This window comes from Protopterus annectens, chromosome 13.part0, assembly GCF_019279795.1.
Source record: "Protopterus annectens isolate FY-2018-M chromosome 13.part0, PAN1.0, whole genome shotgun sequence".
Lineage (NCBI taxonomy): Eukaryota > Metazoa > Chordata > Ceratodontiformes > Protopteridae > Protopterus > Protopterus annectens.
Genome location: NC_056747.1, coordinates 793,510,811 through 793,533,854, shown reverse-complemented (window position 1 = coordinate 793,533,854; position 23,044 = coordinate 793,510,811). Strand labels below are relative to the sequence as shown.

Below are 23,044 nucleotides of genomic sequence, written 5' to 3'. Positions count from 1 at the left end.
AGCATAGGGGCTATTCAGTTGGTACCAGAAGAGAAAAAGGGACAAGGTTTCTACTCTAGATTTTTCCTGGTACCCAAAAAAGACAATTCATGGCATCCTATCCTGGACCTGCCTACTCTAAATACCTTTTTGGTGGTTCCAAAATTCAAGATGCTGACTCTTCACCAGCTGCTTCCTACGCCAAGCAAAGATGCCTGATTGGCAACACTAAATTTAAAGGAAGCATACCTGCACATCCCAATCGGGGAATCCTGCAGAAAATACCTACACTTCAAAGCAGGCTACACGCACCATCAGTTCTCTGCACTGCCCTTTGGCTTATCTACTGCGCCCAGGGTACTCTCAAAGTCCCTAGCTCCAGTCATTGCATTTTGCAGGCAAAGAAACATTTAAATATACCAATACCTGGATGATTGTCTAATTCAGGCAGAAAACCAGGGCATACTTTTGAATTATCTGGCTTTTGTGCAGAGGGTGCTAACTTGTCTGGGGTACACCTTTAAACTAAAACAAATCACACCTGGTACCCTGTCAACAAATTATTTTCCTGGGAGCAAGCTTGAATAAAACTTCCCAGATGGCTTTCCTCATGCCAGAGAAACAAATTCACTTGACAACCTACTTCAAACAAGTGGTAACAAAAACCCTGCTATCTGCAGGGCAAATACTACAAGCCTTGGGGTTCATGGCTTCCTGCATTTTTTTAATTCCATATGCAAGACTGCATGTGAGGAAACTACAATGGTATCTAAAAAAGCCTATGGTGTCAACATTCTTTGGGTCTAGAAGCAATGATTCCTATCATTCCTTGTCTACGCCTAGAGTTCCTTTGGTGGGCAGAGGCCTGCCACCAAAACAAGGGACTACCATTCACACTACCCCCTGCGACCCAAACCCTAACAGACGCATCAGACTATGCATGGGGGGGGGTGCACCTGGCAGGGAAGTGCATTCAGGGCAAATGGAACCCAATTCAAATGCACCTTCATATCAGTCATAAAGAAATGTTAGCTGTACAGAATGCTCTGACAGCCTTCAAGGACCACATTCTTCCAGGACAGTCAATGGTAAAGACGGACAACACCACTGATGTTCATCGTGTTTCACTGCTCCAGTCATTACACTTGGGTTATCCTGCCATCAGGTGGTCCTGCAATCGGCCAGAGTTCCAAAGTATTGGTCCGGCGTCGGTTGCTGTCGCTTCTTCCCTAACGTCAGTGCACCAGGGGTATATAAGATGCAGCCGATGCCATTTTCTCCAGTCTTTCTTGCCGTGCGGTGCCCGAAGCTAAAGCAGTTGGCAAGTGCCGATTGGCAGACTCCTGAAATTTACAATTCGAATTACAGAACCGAAGTCTTCAATAAAGCCAAGGACCCCGTTGGGGAAACTTTTTCTTGCCTCAGACCGATGTCAGTAAAAGCTAATAATTGTATATCTTGTGGGAAGCAAATACCTCATTAGGATTTACATTCTTACTGTATTCCATGCCTAGGCCCAGACCACGACGTCACTAGTCTGTATTGTGCTAGATTTAACAAGCGCACTATTAAACGTCGGTTTGACTTTGCTCGCCTTTACTTTGGCCGAAGGTTCAATTATACCATACCATTGGAACAACAGACCGGAATACACAAAAAAACGCAAAGACAAGGATAAGGACAGGCATCAGAGGCCCAAAACTGACTATGAAGCCTCTTCTAGGCCAGTCGCCGGTTCTCAGTGAGGTGCTTTCGCAGCCCTGGACACCCGCTACCTCAGAGCCACAGGCTGCCTCTGACTCCCATGTGGAGATGTCTAAGCCTCTGGAAACTCAAGGTATTGGACCTACGGAAACTAACCCCTAAAATGGGTCCGGAGCCGCTGTGCAGGTATCTGCTTCTGAGGGTGTTTCCAGACCTTCACAGCTTACCATCAAAACTACAGCCAAGTCTAAAACTCCATTAAAGACAAAAGCAAGTACAGCATTCACTTGGACAGGCCTCCATGCCTAAAAACAGATGCTCAGAATGGCCGAAGACTTAATTACTCTGATCAGGGGTTCACATCCTCCTCCTGATAAAAGGCCTAGGCAGGATACAGACTGATTCCTCTGATCAGGTTTCCATTTCTTCTGATTCCCCTTCAGACCAGGGATACTCTTTACTCCCCTGTGAGGACTCTTATGCTGAAGCATCAATTCCTTCAGCCTCTCCTCCTGAGGATTACTCTTTTGGGGAAACTTTACATACCATGAGGGAGCATTTCCATTGGGAGGGCCATGACTACTCTGAGTCCAAGAAAAGGCTCAGAAACTTTCTTTTATTGCCTCAGCACAGGCCCCTTGCTATTCCGCCAGTGTTAGATATTGTGGATGAGGTGTTCTCTGAATCAAGTTTAAATCCTGATTCTTTGCCCATTGCTCCAGTCAAGCCAGACAGGTACTACAGAGTCCCCGACTCTCACAAATTTCTTTATAAAAACCCTGTTGCTGACCCAGAAACTATTTCCCAGGGTCCCAAAGGGGTAAAGGCTTCCACGGCTAAAAATCCAGTTCCCTCTTGACAGGGATTCTAGAGCACAGATGGGGGAAGAAAGTTGTGCAACTTTAGCAGTGAGGGCTTTATAGTGCCAGTTTCACATGCTTAAATACCAACAATATTTAATGTTTCTGTTAAAACAGAAAATGCTTTCAAGTTCAGAACATCCTGATAAGGAAATGCAGGATTTATTGCATGCAGCTGAATAAGTGGGAAAACATACTCTGCAATGCGGTTTTGATTCATTAGAGGCTTCTTGTAGAGCAGCAGTTACAGGATCTGTGATTCGAAGGCATGCTTGGTTAAAAGAACAAGGTTTACCTGGTCGTGTTAAGGCAAAATTATTGGATGCTCCTTTACAGCAGGATATTTTATTTGGTGTTAAGGTAGAAGAGGTATTAAAGAAAATGGAGGATAAGGCAAAATCTATGCAAACAGTGAAGGATTTCTTACAGGTACAGCCACCTCGATTTAGCAGAAATTGGCCTTCAAAAAATTGGTCCTTTCCAGCATCAGACAGACCACAAAGAGGCAGATGCAGACACCCAAGAGGCAGATCCCAGCCCCAAGGCTCTTACACACCACGACAGTGGGGTGCTTCAACCCCAAAAGGAGGGGATGACTAGTCACAGCCTTATAGGAAACAGTCCCAATGACTTCCCCCTTCAAATGCCAAGCACTTACCTTTTGGCAGCTCCCTTAGGGGGGAAACTAGCACTTTTTTCACAAAATTGGCATATAATCACCCAAGACAAATGGGTTCTGAATATTGTGTCTCAAGGTTACAGGTTCCACTTTCACACTCTACCAAGGCTAAAAGGAATGCCAGACCTGCCACGAAATCAATGGGCAGAGGCACAAAAACAAATTGCAGCTCTCATGGACACGAGAGCTATTCAAAAAGTGCCACAACAGGAACAAGGACAAGGATTCTACTCGAGACTTTTCCTGGTCCCCAGAAAGGACAAAGCCTGGAGACCCATACTGGACTTTTCTACTCTAAATACTTACCTGGATGTTCCGAAATTCAAAATGTTGACACTACAGCAGCTTCTTCCCATGCTGGGCAAGAAGGCTTGGCTTGTTACTTTGTACCTCAGAGGCATACCTGCATGTCCCTATCAGACAAAGTTGCAGAAGATACCTCAGATTTATAGCTGGTTCAATGCATTACCAATTCTTTGCTCTGCCCTTTGGCTTATCTACTGCGCCCAGGGTCTTCACAAAATGCCTGGCACCAGTAATTGCATTTTGCAGACAAAAAGGAATTCAAATATATCCATACTTGGACGACTGCCTTATTCAAGCAGAGAGCAAGGACATTCTTCTAAAGCATCTGGCGTTTGTAAAAAGATTGCTAATTTGCCTGGGGTACACGGTAAACGAAACTAAGTCAAAACTAGTGCCTACACAAGAGATAATATACCTGGGTGCCAGCTTAAATACAACTGCCCAGATGGCTTATCTCACGCCAGACAAGCAAGGACAACCGACTCAGTACTTTCAATTGATGGCAACAAAAACCCAACTCCCTGCAAGAAAAATTCTGCAGGCCTTGGGGTTCATGGCATCCTGCATACTACTAATACCATATGCCAGACTGCATTTGAGGAAATTTTAAAATGGTGCCTAAAAAGTGTTTGGACTCCACACTGTCACAGTTTGGAAGCAGTAATACCACTTATTCCCTGCTTACAACAGGAGTTTCGATGGTGGGCACAGGCATGTCACCACAACAAGGGACAGCCTTTCACTCTACCCACAGCCAGGCAGACACTAACAGATGCTTCTGATTACGCCTAGAGAGCACACATGGCAGGAAAATGTATTCAGGACAAGTGGGCCGCAGACCAAGTGTATCTTCACATCAATCAAAAAGATGCTAGCTGTACAAAATGCCCTAACAGCCTTCAAGGACCTTCTGCGTCCTGGACAACTATTATTAAAGACCGACAACACCACAGTTATGTGGTACATAAACAAGCAAGGGGCACTCATTCTTATCCCCTATGCAGACAAGCCATGACCTTGTGAAACACTGCTCTAACCTATCAAGTTCATCTGCAAGCACAATTCCTGCCAGGAAAGAATAATACTCTGGCAGACAACTTAAGCAGAAACATCATGGATCCTCATGAGTGGAAATCCACAAGTATTCAGTATAACACAAAAATGGGGGAGCCCAGACATAGATCTTTTTGCCTCCCCAATGAATTGTCAACTACAGAAATTCTGCACAAGGACTTGCCACACACAAGCATGAAAAGTGGATGCTCTCTCGTTCAGCTGGAAAAGCGTAAAAGTTTATGCCTTCCCACCACTACCTCTCCTTTCAAGGGTACTCCTAAAAGCCAGACAAGAAAAGTAAAAAATGATCCTGATTGCCCGAGACTGGCCACGCCAGCACTGGTACCCAATCTTAAAGAACTTGGCTCAAGGCCCACTATGGATTTTACCTCAAATTCCGCATCTTCTGACTCAACAAAACAATCGGATCCTGCACAGCCAGCTCAAAACCTTAAACCTGGCTGCATGGCAGATTCCTTAGTCAAGCAGACAACACCTCTCTCTACAGCTGATATGGATGTCATTTTGGAGGCCATGAGGCCTAGCACTAGGAAATCCTATTCAGAAAAGTGGAAGAGATTCTGTGCCTGGAACCAGGCTCAAAGCTTTGACCCTCTTGTCCCAAATATTCCTCAGATATTGCAATACTTAACTGAGATGCTGGACAAAGGCCTATCCTTTTCATCCATTTAGATCCACGCCTCTGCCATCTTGGCTCATTACAACACAGATACTCCTATTTTCTCTCCTCCATTACTAAAACAGTACTTCAGAGGGGCTAAAAACATAAGACCACCCAGGAGAGCACCAACACCAACTTGGGTCCTCAATTTTGTCTTGGAAAAACTAATTTTACCTGCTTTTGAGCCAGCCAATTCAGCAGAATTAAAATGTGTCCTGGAAAACTGCTCTGCTTCTGGCATTAACCTCTGCATGAAGAGTCTCAGAGTTACAGGCACTAATGGCAGTGGAGCCTTTCATCATTTTTCACCAAGACAGGGTTTCTTTAAGAACAAACCCTTCATTTATGCCAAAGGTGGTATCCAGTGTGGCTCTTAACCAAACTGTTCACTTGCCAACTTTTTATCCAAATCCCCAGAATAAAGGGGAGAGACTTCTGCATTCATTGGACATAAACAGACAGTTACGCTTCTGTTTGGACAAAACAAAAGCTTTCAGGAAAACTGAGAAATTGTTTGTAGTATATGCTGCAGGATCACAGGGAAAGGCTATTTCAAAGCAGACCATTTCAAAGTGGTTAGGACACTGTATCCGTTTCTGCTGCACACAACATGGGAAAACTGTACCTAGCAACATTAGGCCACATTCCACCAGGGCAACAGCCACTTCAACTGCCTACCTTAGAGGAGTACCTACCAAAGATATCTTGGAAGCTGCAACTTGGAGTTCAGTGCACACCTTTACCAAACATTATCACTTGCCTCTCTATTCTAAATCCAGAGCTGGCTTTGCCACTGCAGTGCTGCAGGGCCTCATAGCCACCCCAAATCCTCTATAGAACCAGCCACCCTACCTCAGCTTTGGGATTCAACCCAAGTGTAATGACTGCAGCAGTGAAACACGATGAACATAGTACAGTTTTGTACCTACCATAAATGTAGATGTTGGAGTGTATTCACTGCTGCAGTCCAGGTTACCCTCCCTCCATCCCCTCTTTCTTAGCCGGGACTTAACTATACCTTTCTACCCTATACTACCTATGTGGTGTATTTGCTGGTAACTGAAGGTGTTGGTTTTACCTTTTATGTATGTTTTATTAGCAATATGTATTGCCTACCTATTTGGGGGCACCTGACATCTGGGGCAAGAAAAACTGAAGAAAATGGCATCTGCTGCATCTTGTATACCCCTGGCGCACTGATGTCAGGGAAGAAGCGGCAGCAACCGACGCCGGACCAAGACTTTGGAACTCTGGCCGACTGCGGGACCGTCTGACGGCAGGATAACCCAAGTGTAATGACTGCAGCAGTGAATACACTCTCTAACATCTACATTTATGGTAGGTACAAAACTTTACTTTGTGGTACATAAACCAGCAGGAGGGTACACATTCTTACCCCCTCTGCAGACTAGCCATGGCATTGTGGAACACAGCCTTGAGCTACCATTTACATCTACAAGCTCAATTCCTGCCAGGAAAACTAGATTACACTGGCAGATGGACTAAGCAGAACCCTCATGGACCCACACGAGTGGAAACTGGAACCAAGGATTTTCAACATGTTGACAAGCAAATGGGGGGGCCCAGATATGGATCTGTTTGCCTCCCCCCAGAACTATCAATTGGAAAAATTTTGTACATGGACTCCCCACAGACCAGCTTGGAAAGTGGATGCTCTGTCCAGCTGGAAAACCCTGTCAGTTTATGCCTTTCTTCCTCTGCCTCTGCTCTCCAAAGTTCTACTAAAGATCAAACAAGACAAAGCAAGGATGTTTTTGATTGCACCAGCCTGGCCACGCTAACACTGGTACCCCTTCATGCGCAGTGTGTCACTGTTGGCCCCATGGCACCTGCCTCAGACTCCTACCCTGCTGTTTCAGCAGGAGAACCAGATTCTGTACCCTTAGTTTCAAACATTAAACCTAGCAGCCTGGCTAATTACCTAAGCTCTCCTTTACCATCGCTCAGTAAACCAGTGATGGATTTAATTTTAGAGGCAAGCAGGCCTAGTACTAGAAAATCTTATGCTGAAAAATGGAAAAGATTCTGTGCCTGGAACCAATTTACCTCAGATTTTACAATACTTAACTGAGATGCTTCACAACGGCCTGTCTTTTTCTTCAGTAAAAATTTATGCCTCAGCCATTTCAGCTCATTATAACACAGCACCTCCCCTCTTCTCTCTTCCACTGCTCAAGCAGTTCCTTAGAGGGGCCAAAACATTTAAGACCACCCAGTAGAGCTCCAACCCCAGCCTGGGACCTTAACTTTGTATTGGAGAAACTCACCCTTCCTCCTTTCGAGCCAGTTGCTACTGCACATTTAAAATTCCTTTCTTGGGAAACAGCTTCTCTTTTAGCCTTCACTTCAGCAAGAAGGGTATCTGAATTACAGGCCCTTATGGTAGTGGAGCCTTTCATCATCTTTCATGCGGACAGGGTGTCCCTCAGTACCAGTCCCTCTTTCATGCCAAAGGTGGTATCCAGTGTGGCCTTTAATCAGTCCATTCATTTGCGTACTTTCTTTCCTAATCCACAGAACAAAGGGAAACGGATACTGCACTCCTTTAGATGTGCACAGACAACTTAGATTCTACTTGGACAGGTCTAAACCTCAAAGGAAATCTGAACAACTGCTGGTGGCATTTGCTGCAGGGACAGAGGGGGAAGGCTATTTCAAAGCGAACTGTCTCCAAATGGATTGGCCATTGCATTCACTTCTGCTACAAGCACCATGGAAAACCTATCCCACAGGGGATCAGATCCCACTCAACCAGGGATGCATCTACGTCTACAGCCTTTCTCAGAGGCGTACTTCTACCCGGAGTTCTGTACATACTTTCACCAAGCATTACCTTTTGCCAGTTTTCTCTAAATCTAGAGCTGGCTTTGCCACTGCAGTTTTGCAGGGCCTTATAGCTGGTCCTAATGCTATCTAAATTCCTCCTCCCAACCATAGCTTTGGGAATCTACCCAAATGTGAGAAATGTAACAAAACACAAAGAACATAGTACAGTTGTGTACACTTACCATAAATGTAGATGTTAGTGTATTCACTGTTGCATCCTTTTTAATGCTTAAAAGCTTTTTGGTGTATTTGCTTTTTTGTTTGAGGTATAACCTTGTATATTTATAGATTTAATTGCTTCCCATTACGGGGGCACCGGACATCTGTGGCAAGAAAAACTGATGTAATGACGTCGGCTGCATGTTTTATACACCTGACGTCACGGCAGAAGAGATAGCAACCAACGCAGGACCCAAGACTTTGTTAATCAGGCCGACCTGAGGGCTACCTGCAAGCTAATAACCCAAATGTAATGACTGCAACAGTGAATAACACTCTAACATCTACATTTATGTTAAGTGTACACAACTGTACTTTCTCCCTTCAGGAACAATTGCTGTCCAGTCCGACAACATGTCAGTAGTGTGGTACATCAGCAAACAAGGAGGAACCAAGTCCTACCCATTGCGTTGAGAGGCCATGAGAATTTGGCAATGGGCGAGCGCTTCTAACTGCTTTCTGTAAGCAATGCACATTCCTGGGGATTCCAGTGTGATTGCAGACAAATTGAGTAGATGCATTCTCCTGCCTCGCGAGTGGTCCCCTCAATCCTGTCATAGTGGTGGAGATCTTCAGTTGCTGGGCTAGCCTTGCTGTGATCTGTTCACATCCCCTGCAAATCACAAATGCAGCTGCTTCTTTGCCCCAGTTTCCCCCACAGGAGTCGTCCCCGAGGGACGCTATAGTGTATGATTGGCCCACGGGATTTCTGTATGCATACCCTCCGCTTCTTCTGATTCCACAATTTTTGAAGAAAGGGCTACGGTTGAAAAGCAAAATAATCCTCATTGCACGCTATTGGCTCCGAGAAATTTGGTTTTCCTTCCTTTGGCCTCACCTAGCACATCATCCTTTGGTTCTGAATCTAACTCTAGAACTGTTGTCGCACACACCGGGGTTGATTCATCTGAACTTATCGAGCCTCAAGCTGACAGCTTGGCTCCTCCACTTCAGTAATTGTCAGGCAAAACAACCTCTCCTCACCTGTACATCACATTCTCCTGGCTTCCCGTAAACCATCCACCAAGAAACTTTAAGTGGAAAAGATTTATTTTTTGGTCTCGTAAAAATGGAATTGAACCTTTTTCAGCTCCGCTTTGTGCGGTACTAGATTACTTATCTAACCTTTTTCATTCAGGGGCTGCAGCGTCAATTGTTTGAGTACATTTGGCCGCAGTCTCCAACTTTCATAATGGATTCGAGGACTCTTCCTTAATTTCGCACAGTCTCTGCAAAACCTTTTTAAAAGGAGTTGCACACATTGGACCCCCCCTTCAAACCACCGATCGAGCCCTGGAGTTTAACTTTAGTTCTGCAATCCTTGACTCATCCTCCTTTTGTGTCTTCTGCCAACTGCGATCTAAAATGTTTATCCTGGAAGACTTGGTTCTTGGTGGCCATCACCTCAGCAAGACGCATTTCAGAGTTGCAAGCTTTGGGCATAAAACATCCTTGCATCGTGTTTCATAAGGACAGAGCATCACTCTGGACTAACACCTCCTTTTTACCTAAAGTTATTTCAGATTTGACTATTAATCAAACCATAAATCTTCAAGTTTTCTTTCCAAATTTTTCTAAGAATGGAGAAATGCATAGGCAGTTGCGTTTTTATCTAGACAAGGACCAAGTCATTACGAAAATCTTATCAATTATTTGTGTCCTTCTCTGGACCAAGATTGGTTAAACTGGTGTCCAAGGTTACCTTGTCTAATTGGTTGCGAGATTGTATTTGTTTCATTTACCGACAAAACAAAGCCTCATTGCTGTCTAAAGTCAAAGCACATTCCACAAGATCAGTTGTGATGTATGTTGCTTTTCCATGCAGGAGCTTCTATGGATGACATTTGTGCAGCAGCAACATGGTCTACCCCTCATACTTTAATCACTCATTACAAATTGCATATGGTCTCCAGGGGAAGAGCTTCCTTTGGTTCAATGGTACACTGGAATATTCTTCCATAGGGCTTCTGCCCCATCAGTAAGGAATGAATGAAGATTAACACCACCAGATAAAGAAGTTATGTACATGTACTTACCATAATGTTCCGTCTGTTGTGTTGTTCATTCATTTATTTATTCATTCATTCATTCACTCATTACAACCCACCTGCCATTCCCCTCTGAAAGACTTCTGGAGGTTTGGATATGGTCCTATCCATAAGAAAGTTGCTCAGGTAAAGCCTCCGCTTTTCTTTCTTGTCCTTAAGGGCAAATTCGATTTGAGGTAGTATAGAGAAGGGGTACTATGGGTAAGACTTGGCTCGAGTTTTTGGGCTGGCGCGTGCTTGTTCTAATGGCCGAGTTGGTTCTGAGGAAGGAACAGACCCCCATTAGTAATGAATGCAGATAAACAACACAGATGGAATGTTAAGGTAAGAATATAATTTCATTTTTCTTAATTCTAGGTCTGAAAGGAGTAGATCCAGCCGTAGTAATGGTCGCCTTCCCCTAACTTTATAGAAGTTTCTTGTCTCTTACATTGTGTTCCTTAATACAGGTAACCCCTTGATCTGGCAAAGGAAAGCAGCACAGTGCATTATGGGATACACAAGTACTTTGCGGTATGGTAAGTTTGTTTGGTGGTCTAGTGCCTCTGGCCTCAGTTTTATGACTTTCTAGGGATGGACCTAATCTTTCAGATGTAGAGTTATAGTATATACATAACGTTTGGACCAAGATGAGGTGTGTGTCAGAGGAAAGTTGTAACTGTCAGTGTAGTGTTTGGTTTTTTTTTTTTTGTGTAGTTTGTAAATTGTTTTTCTCATTATTGGGGACCTTTCCTTGCATGTTTAGGTGTAGTGTTACTAGAAGCAATATAAATGTACATTTTCTGGTTGTATTTATTCATTGATTATTTTTCTAGTGATGTATTTAAGTTATCTGCTTGTTTAAAGGAATTATCGTGTATCATTTGAAAAATAATGTGCTGTGGTATTTTTTTTTAATTCACTGTTCTTTGTTCTCTTGTTTTCTGCAGAAAACTTCAAGAAACATGATTCCATGTTGACCTTGACTGTACATTGTGGTTAGCATTATTTCCTAGAATGTCCAGTTCGGGCTACCCTTCAAGTCAGGGAGCATTTAGTACAGACCAGAACCGCTATTCAGCCCACTCTGTTCAGTATGGCTATGCAGGTACACGACATCAGCAGGTACGAGATGCAAACATGCCTTAAGTTAAAATGATGAATCATTTGTGAAGTCATTTATATAGTGAAGTACAGAATAATTCCAGATGTTGATGAATTTCTTTTGCCATGGACCTGTTTTGCGGACTACTTAAACAATTTGTAGCTTTGCATTTAGAAGGTGATAGGTCATTTTCATAATCTCCATTTTAACATAATGGAAGGAGCTTGTGGCTGGAAAAAAATGCAGGACAAGACGCGTCTGTGATGATCGGGGTGGCTACATCTAAGGAGGACCTTTAGGTAACTGAAAAAGTGCAGCTAATGTAAAAGTGCGGTACATAGAGTACTAATTTGCACACATTTTTCTCATTTTTCAATACCTGAGGTTGAGGCATGTGAAGCAGGCTTATTATTATCTTGATAAGCAGTATGTGTAAGGCAGGGAATCATTCCTTAGGATGCCACTCTATAGCTGGATAAGTGCACAGTCGCATGCATACATACCTAAGGAAAATGTGAGCACTGCCATTTCACTTACCTTTATGTGGGAAGAAATTGGGGACTCCAGCAAAATCCCATGGGCAAAATCCCATGGGCAGACTTCGCAATTTGGGAGTATTCCTGCATGAACTGAACTGGGATACCATGTGTTTTAAGGAATTGGAGCAAATAGCTGAGCCACTGTGTTACTAGATAATTCCTTTGGTAAAACTAAGGAACATTGTGATCATGATATTGATTACTGCTGCAGTAGCCTAAGCTGTATATGGGTTATATCCTGCCAAGGATACAACAGCCGGCCATCTTCCAAAGCTTCAGGGCGCCTTCCATGTGGCCAAACTGTCAAGCAGCTTGAGCTAAGAAAAGTTTGGTCACAAACCCCTTCATAGCTTTACTGCTAGCAAAGTGTATGCACCTCTGAGGCTTTCGAGTCTTGCCAGCAGGATTGTGCTTTCCTTTGTTGTGCAGATAAGTTCCCTTTGGGGGAAAGAAAATTTCCATTTCTTACTTTCTTCAGGAAAATTACTTTGAATCTAGGACTATTGTGTTTTAGCAGCTCAGTCTTGAGACTGTAACATACTATTACATGAATTCCGCTTTCTGTTTTTAAAAGTAGTGTAAAGTAACCTAAACATATTTTCTGTGGAGAAATTGTACATTTTGCTTTTGTGGGGCTGGCATAGTATTTGAAAATGCTCTTTAATGTATGCTTTTCTGTCAAAAAAGCAACTTTTGTGGACTGGTAGTGTTTACTGGCAGTTGCTGCTTATCTTCCGTGGGAAAGAGGCACTGTTTTCAGCTTGACCTTGGAACAGAATGGTGATCAAAAAGGGTGCTGAAAGGGTCAAGCTGATCCAGGAACCTCTCAAGATTTTTCAGTACTCGTTTTCCAAAATTGTCCACTGGAGTTTGTCTCCTCAGACAGTTTTGGCAAATTAGTCTCAACAAAATTCAGATAAACAAATGTTCATTAAAAAGAAATGACAAGAAGGTTCCAAAAAGAACTTGCTTATACCAAGGACAGTCCAAAATGTCTGACTATTCGAGACCTTGTGACCCCCCCCCTCCCACCTTGACCACTGTTTTTTTTCCATAAATTTTGAATGTCAGTTTTTCTCTTTAGCAAAAGATTGTTTCAAACAGATGCATTCTGAAAGTCCTTCATCAAGGTTGTGGAGGGCAATGGGAGAAAATTCCTCTCTTCCAGGGGTTCATTCCTCATCCTCCAGATTAGATTCTTTTGTGTCCACTTGTTCATCACATACTGTCCCAAGAAGTGATCGAACCAGTTCCTTCTTCCCAGGTGGAGAAGATTTTATTCAGGGATGTTCCTTGTGCCAGAGAAAGAAAATACTTGATTGGTTATGGATCTTTCTAATCCTGTCTCATGGTGTCCAAATTCAAAATGTCACTTCTCAACTTTTTAACCTCTTCTTCCTCATTCAAGTTTCCTGGGACCACTAGACGTAAAAGATGTTTTTCATCACATCCCTATTCATTCAGACTTTGGACATTTCTTAAGGTTTTGTGTGTCTGGATCAGATTATCAGTTCTCTGCCTTACCCTTTGGACTATCCACTGAACCATATGTGTTCACATAGTATCTAGTTCCAGTTATTGCTCATTGCTGGTTATAAGTGTATCCATGTTTTTCTTTCTTTAGATCGCTTGCTTGTCTTTACAAAGTGTCAGTATTCTCTCTGGATGAGAGATCTCTTACACAAGCTGGGATTCCTAGAGAACATTCAAAAGTCTTTTCTGACTCCATTACATAAGATGGTGTTCTTGAGGTGTCTGCTAGACACCTAAATTCAAAGAGCTTTTCTTCCACAGTAAAAACGGATCTTTATTTAGATCCGTTTCCAAAGTATTCCACTCTGACTTTGGTCACTGCGAGGAATACCTCAAGATTTTGAGTTCTCATTCTACCCCTGGCAATACTCAAGTGAGAGGAATACAGTGGTATCTGAAATCCCAGCATCAACACTTGTCTCCAAATCACAGTACTGGGGTTTGTCAGAAGATGGATCTTTTGGTGGAGACAGCAGATATCCTTGAGTCCAGGTCTCCCCTTCTCCCTCCCTGCTCCAAAACTATCGCCAGAGATGCTTCAGACTTGAGGGGCAGTGTCAGGAGGGATAAAAGTGCAGGGGGTATGGGGCACAAAAAAAGATGAACACAAGCACTTCAATATCAAGGAGATGCTTGAAGATCTGATCAAGGCACTTAACTTTCTGAACCAGCATTTGACCCTGGGACCAGTTGTGGTGCATCAGCAAGCAAGGGGGGAACCAGGTCATACCTTTGCAGACTAGCTATATTGTGTTATGAAGCCACATCCTAAGCTGATCTCCCTCTGCAGGCATCCTACGTTCTCCTACGTTCTGTCAGAGTAAAATTGTGGGGCAGCCAAGCTGAGCAGGACCAAGGCTGACCCTCAAGAATGAAAATTATATCTGGGGATCTTCCAAGATCTGATTCAACTGTTGGAGTTCTTCAAGTAGACCTCTCTTGTTCTCTCTGAACAGTCAACTGTCAAGACTCTATTCCAGGACTCCATGCAAGCAGTCCTGAAAGACGCATGCCTTTTTCTTTTATTTTCTTTGGGCAGGAATGTTCCCGTATGCTTTTCAACCCTTTCCTCTAATATCCAGGGTACTTCTGAAAAAGGAATTCCCCAAATAACATTGTGATGACACCCTTCTGCCCAGGCAGCCATGGTTCTCCCTTTTGGAAATGGCCAGGGACAGTTACCACAAGCTTCCCCACAAACTGGATCTAATTTCATAAGAACAAGGGTGTTAAACCCGGACATCAGTCCTCTTCAGTTGACTGCCTGGATGATAGGGTCTTGTTAGGCACCTGGTTTAATGAGGTTGTTCAGCAGTTTCTCATGGAGGCAAGAAAACCTGCTACTAGAAAATCATACATTAGCTAAAGGAAAAGGTTTTCTCGTTGGTGCCAACAACGTAAGCATTATCCATTCGTGACTAGTTGTTTTCTGAACAAAATTTGTGAGAGTTAATCTCTCATGGCCTTTCGTAGTGCTGTTTCATGGTTCATTTATCGGCCATTTCAGGACATTTCTCCATGAATCCTCCTCTTTCAGTGCAGTCTCAGGTCAAAATGTTCTTGAAAGGGGTTTTGCATAAGAGGCCTCCAAGAAAGCCCGTCTTTTACTTGGGGTCTTAATTTTGTTGCTCCATTTGAAAGCTAATCTGGCTGATTTGAGGTTCTTATGATTGCTGTTAACTCTGCAAGAATGTCGGAGTTGCAAGCTCTTATGGGGAGTCAAGCCAGTCTTAATTTTCCATGCAGACTGGGTTTGTTTAAAAAGTAGTCCTTTTATGCCTAAAGTAGTATCATGAGTTTACTTTAAGGCAGACTATCCACTTGCTCTGCCTGTTTCTCTCCTGAATGTAAAAATGAGGGAGAAAGGGTATTCCATACCTTGGATGTCCGCAGACAACTCCAGTATTGTCTTGACAAAATTAAGTCTTTAATATCTTTGGTGCTATTAGTTTTTGTTCTCACCTCAACAGAACTGTTCTAGGCAGGTTTAAAGCTCTCTTCACCCAAGACTGGACTAGACAGTCAAGAGGAGAGGGTAAACACTTGCACCGCACTCATCACATAGTCCCTCAATACCTGCACCACCAAAACACACACATAGAAACACAAAACACACACCTACATTCGCAGAGGCTGTCAATAAAAATCTGCCCAAGCAACAGGGGACCTCCAGAGCAGAAACGCAAGCAACCTCCACCTCCCAACACAACCCAAATGACAGCCCACAAACTGTGTGCCACTCGACCACAGCCCATAAGACATAACGATGTACCCAACACTCTAGTCATAGGTGACTCTATAGTCAGGCACACTGATGTTCCACTCACCAGGCTAAACTAGGAGATGTCACTTTCAGCTGTCTGGTGCCAAGATCTGCCACATAACGCACACACTCGGGTCACTCCACAACAAGTCCAAACATGACTCTCATTGTCCATGTTGGTGTGAATGACCTGAGACATACCTCCCTGGATGACATGAAATGAGACATGGAGATGTCTGATCTTGTAGCCCAGGTAGGTATGACCCTAGCCCTGAGAAGCATCCTGCCATCACCCAGAATGATAGCACAGTACAAGGACAAAATGATTGACTTCAGCAATTGGCCAAGCTGCTGATGTCATTCTAAGGGGATCTAGTATCCCTTTGCCTGGGATGACATGATTGATAGACCACTATGCTTTGCCAGAGATGTCCTGCACCTGTCGCTCTTGGGATTCCAGATACTGGCCAAGGCTCTTGCCTCCCCTATAGTGCCTTTTTAGGCAAGGTTCAAATTACAAACTCAACACCGTAACGGGTACAAGCAATCAGAATGGGTAATGCTACTCAATGCTAGCAGTCTAATCCTCAAAATGCACTCACTTGAGACACCCCTTAAAATGGAGAACATCGACATCTGTGCAGTGACCAAGACCTCAAGGGTCCAGAGAGCACCCCTACATTAACTGGCTGTAATTCATACCACACCTTTCAGCCATCTAACCTGGACCGAAACACTAAAGGCAGAGGCGTGCCCATAGTCATTAAGGATATCCACACCTCCAGGGTAGTTGCCCAGCATAATGCATCTGAGATTATCCAAGTGCAACTAACTCTGGGCAAGACTGCAATCCAAATTGTAGCATGCTACAGATCCCCCACCATGCCCCAGGATTCCCACTCCTTATTTCTTGATGCACTGGAAAATGTTAGGGTACAACTTAAAACCCTAATAATGGGAGATTTCAACAACCTCACCATTAACTGGGAAAACTACTCATGTGCCAACACTTTCGATCAACGTTTTCTGGAATTCATAAATTCCAGCGCCTTGGATCAACTTATCCACACCCCCACCAGGGGCAGCAATATCCTAGACCTGGTCATTAGCAACATAGGCAACTGGTGTTGCACATCAGAGGTCAGTTCCTCGTTGGTCAGATTCGACCACAAGCTAATCACCCTAGACATCCACCTCCCACCCCCCCATTAGGGAAACCACAGTGAAAAGTTTCTCCAAAGCCAACTTCATGCTTCTTAAGACAGAAGTGGCAAACTTCATGACACCCATGCAAACAGACAATAGAGGTTTGACTGCAGAATCCTACACAAATGCACTTTATAAGCACTTGCACAAGTTCGTGGATCGTGCTCTCTCTAACGGAACCAAGATGCTATCCTCCAAAAAAAGAAAGCCAGTCTGTTGGTCCCCTGCCATAAACAAACTCTACAGAAGAAAGAAACTGTTGCAAAAAAGAGTAAAATCCCATGATTGGAGGAACTCCCTGGTCCGCCTAAGTAAAAAGCTGAGATCCTTCAAAATCCTCCAAAGCTAGTTATGAAAACGAAATTGCCACTGATTCTAAAGACGACCACAAAACATTCTATAGCTATGTCAAGAATCTCAATGGCAGCACTCAGATCTGCTCTGAGCTACAGTACAATGGCACTAAATATACAGATCCAACTGATATTGCCAACATCGTGGCAGATGGGTTCAGTGCTAACTTTACCCCCCTGCCCCCCACCCCCTGAAGGGCCCATCTCTATACCAGAAGAGTGCAGAGATGTTCTTCGAGTTTCACTGTTGCAGTCATTACATTTGGGTAATCTGCTGGATTGCTGGGAGAGACTTCTGCACGCTTTGGACATACACAGACAGCTACGATTCTACTTGGACAAAACAAAAGCTTTGAGAAAAACTGAGCAACTGTTTGTAGCCTATGCTGCAGGATCACAAGGAAAGCCAATCTCAAAGCAGACAATTTCAAAATGGATAGGACACTGCATTCGCTTCTGTTATGCACAACATGGCAAATAAGTACCTAAGGGCATTAGGCCACATTCTACCAGAGCAGCAGCCACTTCAGCAGCCTTTCTCAGAGGAGTACCAACCAAAGACATTTTAGAAGCTGCAACCTGGAGTTCAGTGCACACTTTCACCAAGCACTACTACTTACCTGTCTACTCTAAATCCAGAGCAGGCTTTGCCACTGCAGATGTTCATCGTGTTACACTGCTGCAGTCATTGCACTTGGGTTATCCTGCCGTCAGGCGGTCCCGCAGTCTGCCAGAGTTCCAAAGTCTTGGTCCGGCGTCGGTTGCTGTCACTTCTTCCCTGACGTCAGTGCGCCAGGGGTATACAAGATGCATCCGACGCCATTTTCTTCAGTCTTTCTTGCCACGCGGTGCCCGAAGCAAAAGCAGTTCGCAAGTGCCAGTCGGCCGACTCCTGAGATTTTAATTTTAATTTCAGATCCGAAGTCTTCAATAAAGCTAAGTACCCCTTTGCGGAAACTTTTTTTCTTGCCTCAGACCGATGTCAGAAAAAGTTAATAGTTGTATTTCTTGTGGGAAGCAAATACCTCATAAGGACTTCCACTCTTACTGTATTCTGTGCCTAGGCCCTGATCATGACATCACTAGTTATCGGTTTTGTGCTAGATTTAACAAACGCACTGTAAAATGACGTTTTGATTTTGCTTTACACTTCTTTGGCCGAAGGTTCAATTATACTATGCTGTCGGCTCAACCGACGACAGCAATTCTGAAAAAACGCAAAGACAAGGATAAAGACAGGCATCAGAGGTCCAAAACTTACGACGAAGCCTCTTCTAGGCCAGTCCCCGGTTCTCAGTGAGGCGCTTTCGCAGCCCCTGACACCCGCTACCTCAGAGCCACAGGCCGCCTCTGACTCCCACGTGGAGACAACTAGGCCTCTGGAAACTCAAGGTATTGGGCCTACGGAAACTAATCCCTCAGATGGGTCCGGAGCTGCTGAGCAGGCATCGGCTTCTGAGAGTGTGTTCAGACCTTCACAACTTACCATTAAAACAACAGCCAAGACAAAAACACCATTAAAGACAAAGAAGCAAGTACAACATTCTCCTGGTCAGTCTTCCATGCCCAAGAAACAGATGCTTAAAATGGCCGAAGACCTCCTTACTCTAATCAGGGGTTCCCATCCCTCTCCTGAGAAAAGGCCTAGGCAGGATACAGACTGATTCCCCTGATCAGGTTTCCATTTCCTCCGATTCCTCTTCAGACCAGGGATACTCTCTACCCCCTTATGAGGACTCTGATGCTGAAGAATCTATCCCTTCAGCCTCTCCTCCTTAGGATTGTTCTTTTGGGGAAACTTAACATACTATGAGGGAGCATTTCCATTGGGAAAGTCAGGATTATTCAGAATCCAAGAAAAGGCTCAGTGAGTTCCTTTTATTGCCTCAGCGCAGGCCTCTGGCTATTCCGCCTGTGTTAGATATTGTGGATGATTTCTCTGAATCCAGCTTATCTCCTGATTCTTTGCCTCCTGCACCAGCCAAGCCAGATAGGTATTATAGAGTCCCTGACTCTCAAGTTTCTTTATAAAAACCCTTCTGCTGATCCAGAAACTATTTCCCAGGGTCCCAAAGGGGTTAAGGCTTCCATTGCAAAAAATCCAGTCCCCTCTGACAGAGATTCTAGAGCATTGGATAGATGGGGAAAGAAAGTTTACACTTCTGCAACTTTAGCAGTAAGGGCTTTAAATTGCCAGTTTCACATGCTTAAGTACCAACAATATTTAATGGCTCAGTTAAAACAGAAAATGCTTGCAAGCTCGGAAGCTCCTGACTATAAAGAAATGCAGTATTTATTGCATGCAGTTGAACAGGTGGGAAAACGTACTCTGCAATGTGGTTTTGATTCTTTAGAGGCCTCTTGTAGAGCCGCAGTTACAGGTTCTGTGATTCAAAGACATGCTTGGTTAAAAGAACAGAGTTTACCTGAAATTATTGGATGCTCCTTTACAGCATGATACCTTGTTTGGTGTTAAGGCAGAAGAGGTGTTAAAGAAAATGGAGGATAAAGCTAAATCTATGCAAACAGTCAAAGATTTCTTACAGGTACAGCCACCTTGATTCAGCAGAAATTGGCCTACAAAGAATTGGTCCTTTCCAGTGTCATACAGGCCACAGAGAAGCAGATACAGACGCCCAAGAGGCAGATCTCAACCCCAAGGCTCTAACAGACAGCGACAGTGGGGTACCTCAACCCCAAAAAGAGGTGAGGACAAGTCTCAGCCTTACAGGAAACAGTCCTAATGATTTCCCCCTTCGTACGCCAAGCACTTCCCTTTTGGCAGCCCCCTTAGGGGGAAAACTAGCACTTTTTTCTTAAACTTGGCAAACAATCAGCCAAGACAAATGGGTTCTGAATATTGTGTCTCAAGGTTACAAGTTCCACTTTCACACTTTACCAAGGCTAAAAGGAATGCCAAACCGGCCACAAAATCAATGGGCAGAGGCTCAAAAACAGATTTCAGCCCTCATGGACATGAGAGCTATTCAGAAAGTACCACAGCAGGAACAAGGACAAGGATTTTACTTAAGACTCTTCCTGGTCCCCAGAAAGGACAAAGCCTGGAGACCCATACTAGACCTTTCAACTCTAAATACTTACCTGGATGTTCCGAAATTCAAAATGTTGACACTACAGCAGCTTCTTCCCATGCTGGGCAAGAAGGCTTGGCTTGTTACTCTGGACCTCAGAGGCATACCTGCATGTCCCTATCAGACAAAATTGCAGAAGATACCTCTGATTCAAAGCTGGTACAATGCATTACCAATTCTCTGCACTGCCCTTTGGCTTATCTACTGCGCCCAGGGTCTTTACAAAGTGCCTGGCACCAGTAATTGCATTTTGCAGACAAAAAGGAATTCATATATCATATTTCCATACCTGGACGACTGCCTCATTCAAGCAGAGACAAAGGAAATTCTTCTAAAGCAGCTGGCGTTTGTAAAAAGGTTGCTAATTTCTTTAGGGTACACAGTAAACGAAAAGAAGTTAAAACTAGTGCCCTCACAACAGGTAATATTCCTGGGTGCCAGCTTAAATACAACGGCCCAGATGGCTTATCTCATACCAGACAAACAAGAACAACTGATTCGATATTTTCAATTACTGGCAAAGTCCCATCTCCCTGCAAGAAAAATTCTGCAGGCCCTGGGAATCATGGCATCCTGCATACTACTAATTCCATATGCCAGACTGCATATGAGGAAATTACAATGGTACCTAAAAAGTGTTTGGACTCAACACTCTCTTGGTGTAGAAGCAGTAATACCAATAATTCCCTGCCTACAACAGGAGTTTCGATGGTGGGCACAGACATGTCACCTCAGCAAGAGTCAGCCTTTCATTCTACCCACAGCCAGGCAGACTCTTAACAGCCGATGCTTCGGATTATGCCTGGGGAGCACACATGGCAGGAAAATGTTTTCAGGGCAAGTGGACCACAGACCAATTGCATCTTCACATCAGTCAAAAAGATATGTTGGCTATTCAAAATGCCCTAACAGCTTTCAGGGACCTTCTGCATCCAGGACAATTATTATTAAAGACAGACAACACCACAGTAATGTGGTACATAAACAAGCAAGGGGGTACTCATTCTTATCCCCTATGCAGGCAAGCCATGACCTTGTGGAACACAGCTCTAACTTATCAAGTTCATCTGCAAGTACAATTCCTGCCAGGAAAGAAAAATACTGTGGCAGACTATCTAAGCCGAAATATCATGGACCCTCACAAATGGAAATTGAATCCTCAAATCTTCAGCATGGTAACGCAAAAATGGGGATGCCCAGACATAGATCTTTTTGCCTCCCCACTGAATTGCCAACTACAAAAATTCTGCACAAGGACTTGCCACACACAAGCATGGAAAGTGGATGCTCTCTCGTTCAGCTGGAAAAGCCTAAAAGTTTGACTTCCCACTACTGCCTCTCCTTTCAAAGGTACTCCTAAAAGCCAGACAAGAAAAACCACAGATGATCCTGATTGCTCCAGACTGGCCACGCCAGCACTGGTACCCAATCTTAAAGAACTTAGCTCAAGGCCCATCATGGATTTTGCCTCATTTCACACCTTCTGACTCAACAAAACAATCTGATCTTGCACGGTCAGCTCAGAATTCTAAACCTGGCTGCATGGCAGATTCATTAGTCAAACAGGCAACACCTCTCTCTAAATCTGTTATGGATGTTAATTTGGAGGCCAGGAGGTCTAGCACCAGGAAATCTTACTCAGAAAAATGGAAGAGATTCTGCGCCTGGAACCAGGTTCAAAGCCTTGACCCTCTTGTCCCAAACATTCCTCAGATTTTACAATACTTAACTGAGATGCTGGACAAAGGCCTATCCTTCTCATCAATTAAGATCCATGCTTCTGGCATTTCAGCACATTACAACACGGATCCTTCTTTATTCTCTCATCCCTTGCTAAAGCAGTACCTCAGAGGGGCTAAAAACATAAGACTGCCCCGGAGAGCACCAACTTGGGACCTCAATTTTGTTTTAGAAAAACTGACCCTGCCACCTTTTGAGCCAGCCAATACAGCCGATCTAAAATTTTTATCATGGAAAATAGCTCTGCTCCTGGCAGTAACTTCTGTACGAAGAGTCTCAGAGCTACAGACATTAATGGTAGTGGAACCTTTTATAATTTTTCATCAGGACGGGGTTTCTTTAAGGACAAACCCTGCCTTTATGCCAAAGGTTATATCTAGTGTGGTTCTTAACCAAACCATCCATTTGCCAACTTTTTATCCCAACCCCCAGAATAAAGGGGAGAAACTTCTGCACTCTTTGGACATACACAGGCAGCTACGCTTCTACTTGGACAAAACAAAAGCTTTCAGGAAAACTGAGCAACTGTTGTAGCATATGCTGCAGGATCACAGGGCAAGGCTATCTCAAAACAGACCATCTCTAAATGGTTACTGCTATACACAGCATGGAAAATCAGTCCCTAATAACATTAGGCCACATTCCACCATAGCAACAGCTACTTCAACAGCCTTTCTCAGAGGAGTACCAACCAAGGAAATTTTGGAGGCTGCAACTTGGAGTTCAGTGCACACCTTTACCAAGCATTACCACTTGCCTCTTTACTCTAAATCCAGAGCAGGATTTGCCACTGCAGTTCTGCAGGGCCTCATAGCCAATCCCAACTCTTTATAGACCAGCCACCCAACCTTAGC

General features: G+C 43.9%; 1 protein-coding gene across 1 annotated transcript in view; it reads left to right on the top strand.

Annotated features, from left to right (window-relative positions):
* The window catches only part of NCOR1 (nuclear receptor corepressor 1), a 4,682,182-nt gene that overhangs the window by 341,986 nt on the left and 4,317,152 nt on the right, over window positions 1–23,044 (top strand). Inside the window, exon 2 of the mRNA XM_044054890.1 lies at window positions 11,310–11,484. Coding sequence (XP_043910825.1) covers window positions 11,377–11,484 — 108 coding nt within the window. The 5' untranslated portion in view covers window positions 11,310–11,376. The remainder of the gene's footprint in view (window positions 1–11,309; window positions 11,485–23,044) is intronic.